The sequence below is a fragment of the Pelmatolapia mariae genome, linkage group LG12 (assembly GCF_036321145.2).
Source record: "Pelmatolapia mariae isolate MD_Pm_ZW linkage group LG12, Pm_UMD_F_2, whole genome shotgun sequence".
In the NCBI taxonomy this organism is placed as follows: Eukaryota; Metazoa; Chordata; class Actinopteri; order Cichliformes; family Cichlidae; genus Pelmatolapia; species Pelmatolapia mariae.
The window spans coordinates 4,416,721-4,438,678 of NC_086237.1; the positions used below are offsets into that span (position 1 = coordinate 4,416,721).

The window sequence follows — 21,958 nt, forward strand, 5'->3', positions numbered from 1 at the left end:
GGGGCTACGGTACCTGAGGTTCTCATTCCTACACAATATTGTCCCGGCAGGAAGTAAAACTTTCCTGTGAATTTCTGGTTGATTTTTTGGTTTTGCTTAGCGCTAGCTTGATTTTATCAGTGAGCTTTGGCTTGTGTTCTTTCTCTAAGCGAGAGAGGGATAGTTTTATGTTTGGACATGTCTACAATGGGCCCTAGTATGTGTTATTTTATTAGCATTTTGTTGGTTATGTCTGTCTTCGTTTTCGTTACAGTGCACTGAGATAAGAACATCTGAGAGGTGTGATCCACTGGTGGTGATATTTTGATATTTTGTGAGTTCATGATTTAACAATCAGCTCTTTAATCCAGGCCTGAAAGATTGAAATTTAAAGCGCTATAAAATATTATTACTGTAAACAGTTGCAAAGTGTGTTTCTCCATGATTATAATGGGCTTTGGAGAAATTCACTAATATGGGACATTGATAATATGAGAAGTCCTGAGTCTAAAAGGATGGCAGCGAGTCAATCCAGTCCAAAAGACAAGGACTAGTTTCCTTTAAAATGATGACGTCATCTTGCTGGTAATGGATGCTCGAATAGGTCACGCGTGAGACTCCATTATCAGCAATATCTGGTATGAATGTGTGTGAATGAATGTATGTGACTGGACTGTGATGGACTGACTTGATACTGAGACAAAGACTGCACGGACTTTAGGATTAGCAAATGCTGACAAAAAAATTTCACCCAGCCGGCAAGAGAGGGTGGATGTTTCGCTTTGTTTTGTTTTTGCAGGAGCAGGAGGATAAGGGAGACTGGAGGAGGAGACGGTAGCTTCACATGAGAGTGTGGAACTGCAGATTTAACCCTTTGATTGCTAATTTTGAGTTACTGATGTTTGCATTAAGACAACTGTGCCTTGTTAGCTGTGTTTTGATTAAGGTATCATGTTGTATTATTGGGAATGCCAAATGCTACAGTGGGGAAATCTTTTGATATCACTCATGACTGGAATATGTTACTATTAACCATAGCAGGCCACTGTAAAAAGTTAATTAAGGTTTATAAAGGAAAAGTACCAAAACTTTAACAATATTTATGAATGCTTTGCCACATTCAAAATTAAATTCAAATTAAAATGTACCATTAAACTCAGAGAATCAATATGAAATCAAATATATGCAAATTTTGTGTGAAGTACATGACTGATAACTGTTCTGTCCTGAGTTTTTGTTTCCTATAGCTCCCACTTGACCACACCAACAGTTTTTCGCCACCAAAGGAGGTTAATTAAAAGTTTGACAACAAGCATAAAATTTTCCAAAACTTAGAGACAGAAAGGAGTTCTGAATAATCATAATTTGGCAAACCACTAGGATGGCGTTGGACATCCTCGGATGGGAAAAGGGTTGGTGTGACCAAGGTGTGGTTTGGCTTGTTGTATGTACATTTTAAAATGTTACAGCTCTGGATGGATCAGTTACCAGGGCATGGAAGGATGACAGACTTTATTACATGTGGAGAAGGGAACTTTCTGGGATTAAAGATCCTCAGGGTGAGTGGTTGACTAAAGCATGCATAAAATAATCATTTTGTTATTGAATGTTAATTGATTGATAATTGGCCACATTTACAGCTGTGTTGACTTGTTGTGGACACAGTTTACTTCATGTTTAAGGATTCTAATTGACAGATTTAAAACAGTGACACTAAGAGATGCATTCGACAATGAGGGAAAAAACAGTGAGTAAAAAGGGAGTTTTCAAATGTGTAGTTCACATTAACACACAGGTTTTGTTTCTAGGTAGTTCTGCGGATGCAGGCCCTGGGCAGAGCCAGGAGTTTAACAGATCTAACGTGAGAATTAAATTGATTTTATTCCCCAACACAGGATGACGAGGCTGGAGCAGCAGTACGCGAAAGAAGAATTTCTGATACTTCCTTTTCTAGCTCCGGTGAATTGACACATGGGAGTGTGTCAAAAAGGGGGGAGTGGAAGTTGAGTCTTAACATCAAACAATGGGTTTTATGAACATTTTATGACTTTATTTGTGTGCTTAATAATTTAGGTATGGTAAAACTTAAGCTTATAAAGTTAGAATAAAAATGGTCAATTTGTTTCTGCGTCATCGGAAGAACAATGGATAACAACATTAGATTACCAAGGCTAGGGAGAGAGGTGTTTTGGTTTTCTGTCTCTTACAGAGAGAGGAACAGACACCAGATGAGGACACGGAGATGAGGATCCTTCACAGCAACTGGGGTCAAGTGTCATGGCGTTTGGGCTTCTGTTGGGCTCCTCGAGAAGATGGATCCCATAAAACACAGCAATAACTATGAAGGGGTTGGCCAAAATCTAGGAACACCAGACCAACGAGATTCGAGAGGCTCTTGGTAAAAAGGGGGACACGGCTGTGATCCCAAAATACACAGATTTTTGTTTGAAATCGGGGCAGAATAATCCCCTGATCTGTGCAACGACTAAAGGGTGGTCTAACCCCAGAGGTCGAAGAAAGAAGCTGAGAATCACCCAACTGGAAGATACTGGTAGCTGCAGCATTAAAATAAAGGTTAAAAGCTCCTTAGTCAGAGGTTCTAGTCTAAGTACATTTGAAAGGTGGCATAAGGTGGCACCAAAATGTGGGTGGAAGACTGGAGCGCCAAAATAAAGCTGTGGGAAAATTGGGGAGTAATGGGAGTGTCATGTGTACTTGTTGTTGTTGTAATCATAATTTCTCTTGCATTTGAACTGCTAAACACAGAGGTCATTCCACATATGGTCGACCCGTTAAAGGGGGACAGAGGGCCTCAGGACCAAGAAGAACTGGACCTTGTAACGATGGAGTGCCTGGTGTAAGTGATCTCTCCAGTAAGGAGAGATCAAAGGGGGAATTGTGAGATTATTATGCTATCATATGTTACCTTATATCTGTAATCAAAGTAGTTGAATTAGGATACAGCTGTAGGACATATATTATCTTTTAGTTTAGACTGTGTGCTGTGTGAGTAGTCAAGTTCCCATCATACATTTGGGTTAGAAGAATATAATCATTACGTAGTTCATTAGATAAGTGTGCACCACTCTGTATCCTTGATCTGTTGTGAATGTGTTACACTGTTTCTTGACATGTTTTACTGCTGAATCATGAAGAGAATGTTGTGTGCAGAAGACCTTGTGTCTACGTTTAGGAGAGACAGACTGCATTCCATACCCCCACCGTCTTTAGAGCATGAAGACAGGGAGCCGAGGTCATAACTTAGGCACCGTAAGAGAGAAAACATGTGAATGTTTAGGCTTTTACAAATAGTTGGGGGCCACTAGGGGCTATAAAAGGCTGAGTAACCCGTCACCATTTTGAGACATGCTGTGACCCTCTTCAAGCATCTCTCCCCATCATGATGGTTCTTATGCTCATAAGTGTTGAATTATATGGAAAATAAAGTATTGTTGATTGAGCATGTATACACCGAGTATTGTCCCTCCTTCAGCCCAAAGATTAAAACAACTGGGAGTTTTTAACACAAATTAAAAAAAAAAAAAAAAAAAAATTTTTTAAATAAATATATTTTAATGTCAGAAGTAGAAATTTCACACGACACCATGCACACATTTGACTTACAGGCACGTAGCAAGAAGCGTGAGGAGAGGAAATTGGTAAAAATACTTCTCACAACCACATGGCTGTTATATAAGATAGTATTACTTTTGGCCATATGTATTTTTGTGTATTTTTGGCAGACAGCCCGGCGCAGCACACCCGAGCACGAAGGTCAGCCCAGCCCTCTACTGAGTGAAAAACAGAAAACTGAAATGTGGCCATTAAGGAGACCCAAGCGTGAGGTATCAGGTAAAAGGGATGGGTGTCTCAGCGCATATAATGGCAAAGAATTGGACTACGTTAAAGGGTCCACAAGCTCATACTCTTTTGATTTGTGTGAAGTGATTAATTGCAAAGGTGCAAACAGCAGCTGGAGGGGATATGACGTGTGGATTTGCAGTCACCCGGATATTTGTACCCGGGGAGGGAACCCTCACTCCAGCCGGGGAATCCGCCCAGTACTAGCATCATATACCGCAGGGCAGTGGTGCATTCCTGGGTGGAGCAATGTGGTAGCCTGGACGGGAGTGAGGTGGGAGCCACACGTCCCTGAAGAATTGAAAGGGATAGCGATACAGAGGGACTTTTCTGCTTCACAGAACCCTATCACCCTCTCTCTGGGACCATGGAGCTCTCTGCCCAGGTCAAGTAGTCCGGGAGGCGTGTTCTACCTGGTCATAGGGGTAGATGTTTCAGGGACAGACCCGACAGGTGTGATTAGAGTGAATTTAGTAAACCCAAAGCCCAAACCTCCGGTCACAAATAGTACAGGGGATTGGGGAAACGGGTCGTTAACTGTTGCCCGTGAGGAGCAAAAGAGACGAGTCCTGATCGTGGATTACACCAGGTTGAAGCCTCAGGACTTAATTGAACGCGCCACCGGTTTCAGTGACAGTAACCTGTGGCTGGACTGGGTGGCTCAAAATGCCAAAGAACAAGATGTATCTAACTGTGTTGCTTGTGCTTCGGCTAGGCCGCGTTTGTTTACAGAACCCGCTCCACTGTATCCAGAGGACAAATGGGGGTACGACTGCATGCTACAAATTACAAGAGAAGCGGTGAGTACTGGCAATTGTTCAATATTGGCCAGCCTCTTCCCGCCAATTGATAAAGGTACAAAGGTAGGACCATTTAGACCCAAAAAAGATAACTATACTTGCTTTAAGTTTTCTACAGATAAAATGAAATACAAGCTGGGAGATATCGATCCCAGCTGGTGCGCTACGACACTTACAGGAAGAACCACCAATGCAAAAAATGACTCAAACACAGTAATAGGTACATGGGCAAGAAGTGGGTTGTACTATTATTGTGGGGAGAGAACTCTTTTGGTCCGCGTTCCACTGGGAAGTGTCGGGACCTGTGCAATGGTAAGGTTGGGAGCTCAACTGATATTAATCGGCAACAGAGTGACAGTCATGCCCCAAAGTAACACACGCACACTGGCAGCCAGACGCAAGCGACATGTATTGGGTAAGGGGACACATGCATACGACCCTAGGATGGATTCACCCACCTGGATCGACTCCATAGGAGTGCCCAGGGGAGTTCCCAACGAGTATAAGCTGGCAGATCAAGTAGCGGCTGGTTTTGAAAACTTACCAATTATTTCTGCTCTTTTTCCAGTGACCCCAAACAAGAACGTGGACAGAATAAACTATGTTCATTATAATCTGCTGAGACTCTCAAACCTGACCAGGGATGCCTTTGAGGGAGTGGCGGAGCAGTTGGGTCCGACCTCATTAATGGGGGTCCAAAACAGACTCGCTCTCGACATGGTTCTGGCTGAGAGGGGAGGGGTCTGTGCTATGTTTGGTGACCTGTGTTGTACTTTCATCCCCAATAACACTGCCCCAGATGGCTCAGTTACCCGAGCTCTGGAAGGTCTTAAAACGTTGTCGAGGACCATGCATGAAGATTCTGGAATTGAGAATCCCTTTGAGGGCTGGCTGACATCCGTGTTTGGGCAATGGAAAGGGTTTGTAATGTCTGCCATGCTGTCTGTATCTGCTTTTTTAGGGATTTTGGTCGCCTGCGGATGCTGTCTCATTCCTTGTGTCAGAGGATTGTTGGAAAAGGTAATTACGAGGGCAGTGGACCCCGGGGCGGTGACCCCGGTGTCTGTGATGCCATTGATGGACATAGAAATGACTGAGTGGGCCGAGGAGTGACACAGCACACGGTGTGGTGACCTCTTGTGGCAAGAGGTCAAAAGGAGGATTGTGAGGATAAAGGAAAATTGCTTCATTGCTACAATATATTTCATAGCCTTGCCATAGCATTAATCATATTGCGTATAGCTTTAAGATGGCCTTGAGACATTTAAACATACTGACACCATATTAATCTTTCACAGGTGCAGTCATAACCATTTTTACATTGCTATATCTTTACACACTTATTGCAGTTCTGTGGCCTTAAAGAGTTGAAGCTTTCCCAGGTAATTAAAGGTCACAAGCTTCATTCAGCGCTATGTCTGGGTGATCCATCGGTTAGGAAGCCGGGAGCTTAAGAAAGATTGCACACATGCTTACAAAACACATATATATATATATCACATATAACCTAGAAACAGATTTGAGTGGAGGCCTGAAGGCACTCAGTTAACATGCTGCACTGGAGCTTCTGTCTTGACAACAGGTGACGAGTGGAGAGGACCAGCCCCTGAGACCACAGAGGCCCGAGTTTATTGCCTTCTTTGGAAGAAGATGCCCAAAGAGGAACCTCTGTGCTGCAGTTAATTCTTAAAATACATGAATGTTCTGTACATGCAAATTATGTGATTGTAAACGCAAGAAGGGGCGTCATACCTTAAACACTTAAAGCTGTAAGCTAATGATAGTTATATAAGAGCAGATGCTGCTGGTGCAATAAGCTGTACGTTTTACGTTCAATGGATGCATGATCTGATTAGTCGACTAATCGCAAAAATAATCGGTGACTAGTCGACTATCAAAATAATCGTTTGTGGCAGCCCTAGTTGTAATGACTAACTACTCCTGACATTTTGGAGATGTTAGCTCTTTATACAGTAAAGTTACAGCGGGATACAAATAATATCAGGCCGATGACTCCTGCTACGATTTGTTCCCTCGGTTCAAATCACGGATAAACAGCATCCCACAGCTGTTCATGTTTTTGAACCCATTTTGCACAGAGAGGCATTTTTTGAAAAATGTATTGATAGCAATGTTGAATATTATTACACAGGAAAAAAACAACTACATGTAAAATAATCACACCGAACATTTTTCTTGTAAAACAAAGGGGGGCCTTTAATCAATTAGTGGACATAGACTGTGCTAATATAATATTAGCGGGTGACTTTAACTGTGTTTTATGCCCAAAAATGGATAAACTTCCCCCACAATCTACTTTGACAAAAAATTCCTAAGCCCTTCGGCAAATTGTAAATGAGCTTGACCTTGTGGACGTCTGGCGACACTATAATCCACTATCTAAGGAGTACACTTTACACTCTAACCCTCTATATAACTATAGACTATATAACTATCCCATAAAGTTCTTGGGTCTAAGGCTTACATGAGAGGGATGATTATTTCATAAACAAGTCATAAAAGAAAACAACGATTAACAAGGCAGTTAGAGCTTGAGAATAATATAAAAAAGCTGGAGAAACAATATTATGTAGGACATCCTTGCGTAATTTGATAATGAGAAAGGCTGAAAGAGACGTCCTTCTTGCCAGACGACAGCTTTTTGAATCAGCTAATAAGCCTAACCGCTTTCTGGCTCATCCTGCAAGGAATACTCCATCAAGTTCTTTTATCACAGCTATTGTGGATGTGAATGGTGAAAGGCAAGTAGGAAACCGTCAGATTAATGAGTGCTTTAGAGAATTCTATACAAATTTATACCAGTCTGAGATGGACATAACAAGGCTTAACTCGGGCTTTTTCCTAAACGACTTAGTATTCCCTCAGCTCTCTGAAGATCAGGTTAGCCTGCTGGAGTCACCCATAACATTGATGGAGGTGGATAAAGCGATATCTGCACTCCAGTCAGGGAAACGTCCAGATGGCTTCCCAGTAGAATTTAAGGTAATGAAAGTGAAGTTAAATAGTTATTATTAAGGGTTTTTAATAAAGCATTTGAAGAATCGAAACTCCCAGAATCTATGTACCAGGCTAATATAACATTGATAGCTAAAAAAGATAAAAATCCGGAGTCATGCTCATCTTACAGGCCTATAAGCCTTCTTGGTGTTGATAATAAGATACTTTCAAAGATACTGGCTCTTAGGCTAGAAAAAGTAATGTGCTCTATTGTGCATGCTGACCAGACAGGTTTTATTAAGGGGAGAAATTCTTATAACAATACTCAACGCCTGTTTAATATTATTCATTTTATAAATTTTCATCAGATCCCTGGGGTTGTTGTTTCTATGGATGCCGAAAAGGCATTTGATAGAACTGAATGGGAATATATGTTTGAAATAATGAGAAGATTTGGGTTTGGAAAAAACTTTCTGGGGTGGATCAAAATTATATACAAATCACCAATAGCATCAGTGTTAACTAACGGCTTGTTATCCTCCCCATTTTCATTGAGCAGAGGTACAGCACAAGGTAGCCCATTGTCACCACTATTATTTGCTTTGGCCATTGAGCCTTTGGCCATGGCCATTAGACAAAATCCAAGTGTTCCTGGAGTTAAAATTGGGGATAAACAACATGAAATTCTGCTCTATGCAGACGATATTCTTCTGACACTGACTGACCCTGCTAACTCTCTACCTGTTCTTACTGGGTGTATCAAGGACTTTGGTCTTATATCTGGATGCAAAGTAAATTTTGATAAATCTGTTATAATGACTCTGTAGTGGAGGGGACATTGAACCTTTATATGTTAAACCTTTCCACTGGGCACCATCAGGTTTTGTATATTTGGGAGTTAAAGTTACACCAAATGTTTTTCACTTGTATAGAGAAAATATTAATGGAATGGTTCAAGATCTTCGAGAGATGCTGAAAAGATGGAGGTCACTTCCGATATCATTTTTGGGAAGAATAAATCTCATTAAGATGGTAATCCTACCCAAAATATTATATCCCACAAGCATGTTGTTTGCAATTTTGAAATCAGTAGATATTAAAGTAATTAATAAGGCTATGATGGATTTCATTTGGGCAGGAAGAAAACCCAAAATTAAATTGGAGACACTACAGTTACCGAAAGATCTGGGTGGGTGGGGAGTGCTAAACATCGAAAATTGACCCCGTGCACGAGAAAATGCTAACTTCCTGGTTTGAGACCGGATGTGGGGTTGTACATTTCCGGTAGCTTTACTTTGCGGTCAATCGCTACTGCGAAGATATACTCCAAAATCATGTCCAAAACTCGAAAACGGAAAGATCGCGTTAAGTTACAAAGAGCAGAAGGTGGGAACACTCACCACTGTTGTGTCATAAAAAATCTAATGATCAATTCTGACGTTTAAAGAGTTTAGATCGATCAGTTGTTTACATCACTCAACACAAGCAGAACTGCATTACAAAATCAGAAGACACATCGTCCACATTCAGAAGCACATCTCTGTATAGTGACTGGTCTTATGATTTAAAGAGGCAAATGTTCAGCATTCAAACTACAGGTGAACAATAGTCAAACCAGATGTTTCCCCTGTTATGTCGATATCAGCTAGTCAAGTACACACCTACACAGCATGTTAACAAACCATGAAAAAAAGCCACACAAAAAATGAATGATTGCTGGTAAGGGTTTCTATACATTAGTATTTACGAAGGGTATGTTGTGACTTACCTTCAAAATTACAGTGGTCCCTCGCTATAACGCGGTTCACCTTTCACCTCGCTGTTTCGCAGATTTTTTAGTGCAAGTTTGCATGCTTTTTTTTTTTTTTTTTTTTTTACATCACATTGTGTCGCTGCAGACGATCTCCTCCGTGCCGTCTCTCCTGTACAGTACGAATCGCTGCATCGATCGCTAGCAGTGTGACTCTGAAGTGCAGTACTGGATGTCGACGAAACGTTTTGCACCATCAAAAAATAAAATTGGCTACTTGATTTCACCTATCGCTGGTTATTTTTAGAACATAACACCCGCGATAAACGAGGGACCGCTGTTTACAGATACTGAGAAATATAACATTTGAATCCCTTTTCTCTTTTGAGAAAAAGAGGCGCGGGGGAAAAATATCGACAAGTCGATGAACATCATTTACAGATATATTGGGTAAATGCCCACGACATCTATAGAAATGTAAATCGCAGCTTGATTCCTTCATTTGCTTAACTTGTTTTGGACCGTAAACAGGCGTGAATAGGACACCGGAAACAAAGCTCCCCACAGGAGTTTCCGCACCGGAAGTAGCATATGCTAACGTGCACATAGTCAATTATGTTCTCTCAATACAAGCGAGATTCTCTCTTCCTGGATACATGAACATTCTGATCTGCCATGGCTAAATATTGAGGAAGTATTATGTAAACTGTCCTCACCTGTTAATTTTCTAGGGAAACGCCTAAATGACTTACCTCACGTAATAAAGCATAACCCACTGATATATAATGCTATGTGGACGTGGGGAAAACTGAGAAAACTTTTTAACAGTAGTCATCCGTTTAATATTTTGTCAACACTTATAAATAATGCAGACCTTCTGACATAGGGTCGAGCTTTGTGGGATGGCATAAAGTAGGTGTAAAGAGGTTTTATGACCTCTTTAAACATGGTGAGTTTAAATCATTTGAATCCCTGAAGTCCCAGTATTCTCTGTCAAAGACTGAGTTTTATAAGTATTTGCAATTGAGAAATTATGTGTTAATAAATGCTAAATCATTACAAATCTCAACAGCGTCTTTTCGGTTGGAGAAATTCTTTCTGGATAATAGGGAGCATAAACATTTTGTATCAAAGTTTGATTCAGAGATTTATGCCCTAATTGTGGACAAATTGGTATGGTTGAGAAAATCTTGGGGGACGTTGCTTAAATGAAATTTCCCACTCGTGGGACTAATAAAGGTATATCTTATCTTATCTTAAATGTGAAATAGATATACAGGCATGGGACAAAATCCTGCTCCTTCCATCTAAAATCTCTGTTTGTAACCGATTTAAAGAACTGCAGCACAAAATTTTGCACAATGTGTATATTTCTCTGTATATTTATAGTAAGTATAATATGGGAACATCTCCGAATTGTCTCAAGTGTAAGGCCAGAGTGGGCACTAGATTCCATTGCTTGTGGGAATGTGCTATTATTCAGTCATTTTGGAAAGAGGTCTGTGCCAATATTAGTACAGCCATTGGTCATCAGGTGACAGAAAACCCATTAATGTGTTTATTGGGATATATTCCTGTCTCACTGGTACAACATGAGCATGTAATTCAGTCACTGTTAATGTTGGCCAGGAAAAGCATTATGTTGAGATGGGTGGGGGCTGAGCCCCCCTCCATTCCTCTATGGAAGTCGCTCATCATTGATGTTATGACTCTGATCAGGCTGGGACATTATATTGATGGGAGCTCCCGAACTTTTGTGGACAAATGGAAGAAACCACTGGAAGCACTGGGAGTAACCTGTAAACTGGATTCTAATGGACAACAATTATGGACATAAGTTATCACAAGTTCTCTGTGGACTCTGGAGAATGTGTAATATTCTAGTGCTGTGCAGTGTTACTATCTTGGATGTGAACCAGTCTTGTATTTGTTGGAAAAAAAGTTAAATAAAAGTCTTAAAAAAAAAAAGAAAGAAAAAAGAATGGATTAATTCTAAGTTTGAGACACGGTTACTGTCATTGCTTTTCTGTTAAATGACTGCCTGCAGATTAACTTCAGTAATCCCTCCCCTATCAATCACAACCCAATCCTACAACACTGCCTAAGTCCTGCCATTAATTCATGTTTGGATTATAAATATGATCAAGTTGAACTGCTTTTTCCACCCGCTTCAAAACAAACAAACAAACAACAACAAAAGCAGCACCAGAGGACATGATCCATACTTCCTGCCAGTAAGGCAGTCGGAGTGAAACACAGCAGGGAGGCATTTTTTTAAAATCATGCAGAGGAGTGATTAAGACATGGAAATCAACCAGGAGGCAGCCTATTTATTTCTTAAACAAGTAACAAAAGGTAAAACCTTCAAATCTCCTGCTCTGGTATTCAGACTGTTGCTACCAACATTTTCAGACCCAACTTCAATTTCTCTGCTTTTAATCAAAAGCCACACTTCCTGTTTCCCTCCAATCATCAGGAAAGCTCGTCACAAATAAAGCAGGATTGTTTTAAGCAGGACTATTCGCATTTCTCATGAACAGGTGCAAATGAGACCAAAGAGCACTGCTGTTAAACAACTTACTAACCTACAAAGTTGATCTTGGGGGTGTTGACTTTTTTCCCCACTGAAGCAGCACTGGCAGCAGAAAGGCTGTTGGCTTGGGGGCTCTTAACACCTGCCACACCGCTGCTAACCAGGTTAATGGGCCTCAGGTAGGAGGAGCTGGAGGCAGGAGAGGAGGAGGTAGCCACACATGGAGAGCTGGTGGTACTGGAACTGCTGAAAGTAGCCAGTGTGGTCTTGCTTGGAGCAGCTGTAGTGGTGGACGATGTCTGAGTAACCATACTGGGCTCAGTGGATGGAATGGGCTTACCGAGTTTGGTGTGGAGCTTTACAACCTGGAAAAGAGAAACGAGTGTACAGACGCTTTCTGATTATTCTACATACAGCAGACACCTGCTCTGCTAGAACAGATTCCTGTGTAGAGCCAGGTTTGCTTGAGCACTGACAATCATCGTGGACACAAAGTATAGGCTGCCTCTTCAAATGACTGCTGTGATTCATTCTTTGTTGTAACAATGCTAAATCTTACACCACTGCAAAGCCTGTTTCCTTCCCCTGATTGGTGCTACGTTTGTTCATCTGTGGGTTTAGCAGCAGAGTGTGTGGGCTGTGAAAGACACCATAGGAATGTGAATCATACCTTTTGGTGCTTGGCTCCACGGATATGGGCAGCATAGGCGTCAGCACCAGTACACGAAACATCACAAAGTTCACATCGGAGCTGGTTCTGAGCATTGCGGGCCAGTGCTCCTCCACCGCTACCACTGCTACTGCTGCTCTGAGAAACCTTCAACGCTGCTTCCTTCTTCTTGTGCTTCTGGCCTTCAAGGTGCTCCTTGTAAGTCTTATGCAGTCAGAATTGGAGGGACACACTAATTATTCATTAGACAAAACACTAATCAACATTCCCACAAGCGACTGCGTAAATGTTTTATAAATGTTGCTCTTCTTCAACTGAAGTTGTAGATTTACAGAAACGTCCCTGATCATTCTTGTTATGGTTCACTTTTTTTTCCCTCCTCAGGACATATTACCATGTCAGTCCACCCAACTCTCTCTGATAAACTCCCCATCAAAGAATGGCTTTCTGTTTTTTGAGGGATTTGTAGAAAATCTCAAAGCTGGTCTTGACTGCTCCATCCCTGAAGCTTTGCTAGCAAAGGTCTGATGTCTGAACCTGCTCTGCATCCGGCAGCTTCTTGTGTTTAGGCTGGTGATTCCTCAAACACAGCAGTCTGCTCACTGCAAACTGAGCACATGGCTTTACCTCTGACTTCAGTACATAATACTTCCATGTCCACTAATAACTCCCCATCAAACTCCCCATCAAAGACAATTCTTTGATGGGGAGTGAAAAGCATCAAACTTAACCCTGCGTGTTCATTAGTTATCAGTAAATTAACCCACGCGTCATATCCATACAAACCATATTTAGCTTAACATTCATTGTCGTCAGTCTTTACTAAGTAGAATAGGAGGCGCAGCCTTCAGCTTACAGGCCCCTCTGCTGTGGAACTAGCTTCCAGTCTGGATTCAGGACACAGACACCATCTCTAGATTAGGCTCAAAGCTATGGAGAGAAATTTGTCTCCAAAGGGTTGCAAACGTGTACGATGTGCTCCACAAGTGTAGACTAAAATTTACAAATGTGTGCAATGATTTGTGTGTAACTGTTGATGTCCCACACGTGTGCGGCCTCTAGACTGATCCATACAAATACGAAGCAACTTGACCACATGTAAAACTATTTTACAAACGCGTACATCCAACCCTGAATAAATACTGATCGTTTACGCACAGTGTATTAAGTTCAGCTCCTGAATCTGATAATATTACCCTCCAAAACCCTTTCTTTGCACACTGATGTCTAAAACTACACGCAACTTCTCTCTCGCTCGCTCACAAAACCTTCCATACGTGTGGACGAATCGCCCGATAGGTCACGCCGCACGGGTTTGCGGCAGGTTTAAAGCTTCGCACAGGTCCACTAATGTAGGCTGCTTTCAAGTCCCAGTGTAAAAGTAGGACATCTGGGCTTCCACTGTATGCCTGCGTCTCTTTGTATTTTTCCAAATAAAATGGATGTTTGTTTTTCTGAATGATCATCACAGCTAATAACCACTTTACTAGAAACCAATGGTTTACCAAACACAGACAGTGGCCAGTGTAATGATAGACCACCATGACCTGTATGACCACTGACATGTTTGGGATCATTTATTACGCCCACATTAATGTCAGCACTCTCTAATAACAGCGAGCTAAGATTAACATTAAAGTGTTATTCCACCGTACCTGAATCAAGCATCTATGTTTATTTTAAATATATAACTTAACATACACTCACTCCAGTGGATGATCCACAGTACGACCATGCTGGCCCCTCTGTCTGCAGCTGAGCACTGGCTGACTTTCCCCAGCATGTAAGAGCACATTATTTAACCCATACATGAACCTTTAGAGGCTGGTGTATCGTCTCTGTGATGGGTTAATCACCTCTTCTAGTTTTGAAAAGAATAAAACAAACAAAGCTTTACACTGGGACCTGAAAGCAGCTACCCGTGTGGATCTGTGAGAAGCTGCAGCATTAAATTAGTCTCAGACATCCTAGGGAGACGCTCCTTCTCTCAGGAACATGAGGGGGCGGGGGGGTTGCTTCACTGGTGATAGCACCACAAGGTATAAAATCTTAAGCCTGACTCTGCTAAAGGAAACAGGGCTGTAAATCTCTCTTCACGCAACCCTGACCAGAGGGTGGGTTGCCATGGTAACAGGAGTGCTGCCTGCAGAAGGGTCATCTCCACAGAGGTGCAGAAGAAGAAACGTGAGCTGGTATCAGACTCAGATTCTGTGAGTCACAATAAGAGTGTTCCCTGTGTGCGCGTGTGGTGCTCTGTGATCGTTTGGCTGTCCTGAGTGAGCAAACAGACACAGCAGCCGTTTTTAACTCGAAGCTTTAACTGCTTAGTAAATTTATGCACTTTCAGCACATTTATCCTCCATCTCTCAAAAATGAACCCAACAGCATGCGATGTGATCTGTGTCTACACGCATTTAAGGAGGTTTGACATCTGTGTGCACAGAAAGGTCTCTGAAAGGTAACACGATCAGATTCGTGAGCTGAACCTAATAAATTGTCCAGAAACGATCAGTACTTCTTCAGATTTGCATTGATTTGTAAAACAGTTTCACGTTTGGTCAACTTGCTTTATATTTATTTGTGGATTGAAGCACAACTCCTCAAAAGTTACAAATGTGTGCAGTGTTTTGTGTGTGAGTCTTAGTTTATGCTTGTTGAGCACATCATTTGCATCTGCAGCTCTTCCACAGTGTGTCTGTGGCTACGTCCACACTGGCCCGGATACATTTGAAAACGGCGTTTTCGTCTGAAAAGCCAGTGAGAATTAAAGAATTTGAAGAAAAGCTCTCTGGATCATGTACAGACTGATATTAATCTTTAATTATTTTTAAAAATTATTTTAAAAAGCAACAACGTTACCACTCACTGATGAGTTGATCAAAGAGTGTCTGGTAGCTGAAAAGGAATAAACTGCATGACGCATCATTTACATTTGAATCCCACTGACCTCGTACAGGGCACACAGACAACCTGATGAGCTGGATGGCATATATGTATTATCTTTGTATTGTTGAAAGACTTGCTGGCCAACATTAGGCACTCCATAGAAACAAGTGGCGATATCGCAAGACGTTTTACATTTAAACATGACTGTTAGATGTCCATGCACTCAGCGGTGAACTCACCTGTGGGCCAGCACAGCTGATCTTACACACATCACAATAGTGTATCTGAGGAGGTTTGGGGGGCTGTTTGGGCCTCAGCTGTTTACTCTGAAAGGGGGGTTTCTTGGTAAAGGTGTTGCCTGTCCATGCTGCAGTTGCAGCTACAGCTGCCACTGCCTGCTTCTGCTGCTGTTGCTGCTGGTAGTAACTGGAGGCTGCTGAGTAAACTGCAGCTTCATAGCCAGAGTATGAGGTTCCTGAAAAACATCCAAACCTACTTACTGCTGCTGTTTGTCAACTTCTCAAAAGGTTCTCAGAAAAAACAACTATTTACACAATGAGACCATAGTCAACATTTCTATTCAACATGTCACAGAATCAGACGAAAGGCCTCAAAGCTATGCTAACAGAGCTATGAGGTAAACACAGCATGACTAGCATCAAATAATGTTAGAAAAATTGTTTAGCATTGTTACTGCCGCTCTCATACGGCTAAAAACAAACATATACTCATTTGTTATCCAGAACACAACTGATCGGCTGCATTACGATTCACCTTCATGTTACTCACGAACTACAGTAAAAAAAGTTGTTCCTGGAACAGTGTTTTTGTGATAAAGTCTCACAGCTTACCAGAGTATGTAACAGCATTAGTGCTGTATGTTGGGCTTTGGGAGTAAGACGGGACAACAGAGGCTGCAGCAGCCACGGGCTGCACAGTAGATGTCACTGGGTAGATGGAGAACGTTGAAGAGGCTGGACTGGGAGCAGCTGGCTTTATCACAGTCACCTGTCGAGTCTGCTGGCTCTGGGTGTACGATGTCACCCCCTGGCTGTAGACTGGTTTGGGGGCTAGAAAACACAGAAATGGGTACAAAATTTCAAAGTTCTGCTTGGTCACGTTACATTTTTAAGTTATCTGAGTGACTTATATATCATGTTTAACCTGAGTAGCGAAAGACGGCGGTGGGTTTGAAAACGATTTGCCGGGAGTCCGGTGTTCTCACGGGCTCTAGTGAGCCTTGAACCCCGGCTCGCTATCGAGCTGGTGGGTAACAGACGTCTCCGAAAACGTCGGCGCGCTTTTGAAAATATGTGGTGTCTTGATAAACTGAGCAGATTTTTGAGGTTCACACAGCTACATTCTTGCCTGAAAATATGTTAAACGTTTATTTTGTGACCCAGAAAGATTAATAAGAGTAATATTAAAACTAACTAGCTGCCGCCATTGTTGGAAACTGAGCAGGGCTGCGCTGGGCCGCGCTATGAATTCTGGGATAGGTTGGGCCACGAAGTATACACCCGACCCATCCTTCAAATCTGGGGAAATGTAGTGTATCATTAGTCCAGCCTACTGGTCGGACGAGTCAGAGACCATGGCTGACAGTGGAACATCTACAGGCTGCTTAAGCCCCAGAATGCTGCTTTCAGCACTGGTAACACAACCAGTGTGAGAGCAGCAAAGGGTGGCATCACCGATACACCACAGGAACGTCTCGATGTCTGCACACGCCAAGGAAAGCCAGACCCCAGGTACCCATAATGTGTTCCTTCTACTGTGGTGCCATTCAAAGCATCTTAACAACCTGGTGGAAACTGCCCCGCCTCCAGATCAGGAACCACGCTGCGTTTAGTAAAGATAGCTCTCCCACCAACACACGAAGCAGTCAGCATTACAGTGGCCTCCACCCATCCCTCACACAGCTTCCCTCAGGGACAAGATGAAACACCACCCTGTGCCTCCTCCACCCGACTAAGAACCAGCTACATTTCCAGGCTGAACTCACTCCCACAAAAACACAAAGCAACCACTCCACACAGCACCTGTGATTTCTATATATCCAGTCTTACACCTTTACTTTATTAGCACTGTAAAGACATACTCCAATAAATTACGTACACCATTCTTGTATAATTAATATTTGACTAATACCATTTTTTTTAGTTCTCCAACAGGCGTCTCTGTTATTCACAGCTCACATCTTTGCTTCCCACACAGTGACAATATTTCAGCACTGTGTGTCCCATATGTAAGGCAGCAATAACAATAAGTCCGACGTTGACTTCCCTCCCTGGGTAGGACACTTTGTGATGTCGTCTCTGGTTAAGGAGTGGGTCAATAGAAGGAATACGACAGTCGTAGCCTCTTTCCTGGACACATCGGTGGGTGGGTGCAGTCAATGCACAAGGCTGACAGACACTGAGTTTGCAGTGTACTGAGGGGTAACCAGTCAACTTACAATTCATTCTCTGGTGACGGTGTGACCTTGCATAGACAAACCACATTCTGCATGGCTTCATTGTAAAGAGTCAGCACTCTAAGGTGTGTAGTCTAGTCCCATCACTCACTGTAAACATTTGGCTCATTAGGAAATTCATTATAATTTAAAATCATGTTAGGAGTGTATTTGGGGGAATTTTTAACCATTCTTCCAGAAGTGCATTTGTGAGATCACACACACTGTTAGATGCCAAGGCCTGGCTCACACTCCAATTTATCCCAAAGTTGTTCTGTCGGGTTGAGGTCAGGACTCAGACCAGTCAAGCTCGGCCATGTTTTATGGACTTTGCCTCGGGCACTGGTTCACAGTGATGCTGGCATCTACTCAACCCACTCTGATTTTACGTGGCCCATCACTTTGTGTCACAGTTGGTGTGGTTCCCATTCATTTCCCGAGGGAAAGAGGAAAATTCCCAACTAGACTTTCTGCACAGGTGCATCCCATCACTGTGCCACGCAGGAATTCACTGAGAGCAACCCAGTCTTTCACAAATGTTTGTAGAAGCAGTCTGGAAGCCTTGTTGCTTTATTCTGTACACATGTGACCATTGAATTACTTGGAATACCGGAATTCAATTATTTGGATGGATGAGTGAATACTTTTGACAACAGTGTGTAAAGAGTTTCAAAGGTTTAGAAGTTCAAATTCTTTTTACTTGTATAGCACCAATTCTTAACGGTCACCTTCAATGCCCTTTATAACGTCCTGCAATATTGAAGAAAAAGCCCAATAAGCAGCTCATCCCCTATGAGCAAACACTTGGTGACAGTGGAAAGGAAAACAGGAAGAAATCTCCTGCAGATCCAGACTGGGGGAGGTCAGGCCATCTCCCAGGTGGGGGTGAGGGGAAACAGAAGATCAAGTAGGGACAAAGTTTCTTGGTAGTAAAATAAGCAAGTAATCAAAATGATTGCAAATCAATGCATTTGGTAGTAATGGGGTAGAAAAATGTGTATTTAAGTGTACCTGTCTGGTAGTAGGTATCTGCCACACTGGGTTGTGGCTGTGCAGCAGCAACAGCCGCTGTTGCAGTGGGTTGTTGGTAATACTGCTTACTGTCGTAAGCTACAGCTGGAGCCGTCGACCGGACATAGGAGTAGGAATCCTGCAAAATGATCAGAGTCTCAGACATCGTTGTTCATGCCACTGTTTCAGTCTATATTTCAATGCATCTCTGAGAAAAGAATCAACTCCAAACTTCTACTGGAGGTCTACTGTGTTTCTTATCATAATACTTTACTCCTCATAACAAACACTGAACCACAACTTTAAGTCTCGCATCAATGATAAAACTGTCTGCTCTTAAACAGGACATGAAACATGAACTAAGTGTCATTTACACCATGGACAGGTCATCAGCCTTTCACGGCTGAGGGGTAAAAAGCCGTCTACGAGGGTTGGTTTTCCTATTAGCCCCTAGTTGCAGCAGAGTTTTATGTTTAAAAGCAACAAGGGGCAGATTGGCCACCTTCACTCTGTCTTTGGAAGTGGTTCTTTGTCATTGGCAGCTGCTCTGAAGTGGGAGGTTCCAGCAGTTAGCCATAACACAGAGCTGTGTGGAGGTGTTTCAGTCAGGTGCACGAGTGGTTTACTGGACTACATCCAATGAAGACTTCTTTTATTTTTCCCAAATATTTTGCAGATATGTGACCAAGAACCACATGACATCAGTTTGTCCTAAACAAGGCAGTTATGCATGACAATGACTGCGATAATGTAGAATCAAGTGATTAAGGCCCAGTCACACAGGCCTGGAGACAGGGCTGCAACCACCAGTCACAGGGGCAAAATAAGTATTCATGACAGCTTTCAAATGGTTGCTTGAGGTTCATGGCAGTGCCTGGGAAAATTAGTCCTGTAGCCCCCATCACACAGGCTAATCCCTAGGGATACCATACTGGACATAATACAGCCACCGGTTCCTAGGAACCGGTGGCTGTATCACTTTCCCTCAGTTTTAGAATAAAATGGTCCTCTCAGAATTCACTCAATTCCACAGCGACGTCCCAACATAATTTCATTATGAAGATACCGAAACCTTTATAACATTTTAAAACTGAACAAGACAATGTTGATACATTTGAATAAAATAAGATATATACTCCTGCCTCAATGGCAAATTAACAAGATCTCTAAATGTTCACTAGATAATTGAAAACAACGGCCCGGGATTTTAACTGTAATGTATGAAGACGTTGCACAGTTAAAAGCCTGAGTTGGAGCTTTTTGATGTCAACGTTGTATTTGGTTTTTAATCTCCTGTCCATCCCACACACTTTTAAAATATTTCTGTATACGATACCCCACACATCTTTGATTGCTATAAGCAGTAATTAATTATTAATAAACAACAGAAAGTTACATTTGAACTTAGGATTATTCTTATAAACTACATTCACAGTAAGAGCAAAACTGTGACAATAACCACAACACTTCATTTTGTTAAACTTTATTGTCATTACTATTAGAATATGTACAGAACCGCAGAGGTTTAAGGTCCAGAAAGAATGAATGCAGCTCGTGTCCGGTTTCTGGAGCCCTCCTGTTGAAAGAAGAAGAAATATTAATACAAACATGTCGAAGGTGGAAATCAGTCAATTTACCTTCTTCCCCCACCAATATATACCATTTATTATTTTTTAGACAGCTTCTGTATTTTACACGTCCTCCTGATGGTACAAAATAATATAGCGCCTCAATAAAGGTAGGTTAAAAAACAAAACAACCATTTCCTTATTCAAATTGATTTTAGCTTGAATAATGTGATATCGATTCATTAAATGCTGAATCGATTTCCTCAGTGGTGCTAGGTTTGAATACATGCAGCCTACAGACAGCAGTGTAACATGACAGGTGTCTGTAGGCTGTTAAACTAAAAATAAATGTGCTGCCATCTGCTGTGAAGTAACTTAAACATGTCACACAAGACAACCTTTGGAAAACCAAGCCTGCTACACCAAATCTAAAACTATTTCTTGGCCCAGTCTGAGCTGCCAACTATTGCTGACCAACTGGTGCCCATACTAGGTTTGAACACTTACTAGTCAAGCAAAGCGACTGGATTGTTTAAATTGTACAGTTTCATTAAATCTGTCTTTTCCATTTCAGATGCTAAGTAGTTGTCATGAGAAAACATTCAGGTACCTGCTGTTGATGGTTGCTTCCAGGTCTCCACACAGACGGTGCACAGGGAGAGGATTGCCACGTTCGACACGGTTCCCTCACAGGACGGCATCAAGTACTGTGGTGAGGTTATGTAGAAGATCCCCAAGCTAAGGATCCACAGCAGCTTCCTGGCAGCAGACCCACTTGCTTGCCAACTAACCAATCATGTCCTGTAACTCAATCGAGTTTCTCCCGTCCTCATTTTGAAACGCCATCATTAAGCTTTTGAGAATCTTTGAATTGCATTTAATTTGACTGATTTAAAGCATTTATGGAGAGAATGTTTCAACTTGTGTGTAATTTATTTAATTCCTGCTGATAATGTCCAATTAGAAACTGGTTAATGGAATTCTGCAATTTATGGAAATTCTGGAATTTATGGCACACAAGCGCCCAGAAATATAATGAAGGCAGCACATCTCTTCCCATATTCCTCAGGAATGATGGGATTTCAAAGAGACTCCAAAGAAAGTTCTGGAATCTGTGAGTCTACAGAAAAATGTTGTGGTACCTGGTAGTTCTGTGAGGTGACTGGTGGGGGTGGTGGAGGGACTTCAGGCTGCCGTTGAGGGTAGCCATAATCTGTGGCCGCGTGGGTCGGCTGGTATCCTCCGTAAGCTGCAGCGGTGGCAGCAGCTGCCACGGCAACAGGCGCAGGCCTAGCTACTGCAACTGTGGCTGCAGCAGGGGCATAAGCTGCTGCCACAGTGTGTGCTGCCACTGGTGCTTGATGAACTGTGTAACTGGCCACTGTGGTTGGATGGGTGTATGCTACCCCGGCTGCTGGCTGCTGGCTGGGAGACACAAAGGGAAACATGAAGGTTATCTCGACAGTCTGAGAAATGCCTCGGCACAT

At 42.2% G+C, this 21,958-nt stretch overlaps 1 protein-coding gene across 2 annotated transcripts in view; it reads right to left on the reverse strand.

Moving 5' to 3' along the window:
• zfr (zinc finger RNA binding protein) overlaps positions 1–21,958 on the reverse strand; it is a 69,830-nt gene that overhangs the window by 34,579 nt on the left and 13,293 nt on the right. For both annotated transcript variants that reach the window (XR_010095350.1, XM_063490585.1), the window contains exons 3-8: positions 21,614–21,896; positions 18,904–19,042; positions 16,289–16,507; positions 15,677–15,912; positions 12,552–12,755; positions 11,934–12,246 (exon numbers count right to left, since the gene is read on the reverse strand). Coding sequence is in view for 1 of the 2 variants with exons in the window: in XM_063490585.1 (XP_063346655.1) it covers positions 11,934–12,246; positions 12,552–12,755; positions 15,677–15,912; positions 16,289–16,507; positions 18,904–19,042; positions 21,614–21,896 (1,394 nt within the window). In the remaining variant the exon portion in view is untranslated. The remainder of the gene's footprint in view (positions 1–11,933; positions 12,247–12,551; positions 12,756–15,676; positions 15,913–16,288; positions 16,508–18,903; positions 19,043–21,613; positions 21,897–21,958) is intronic.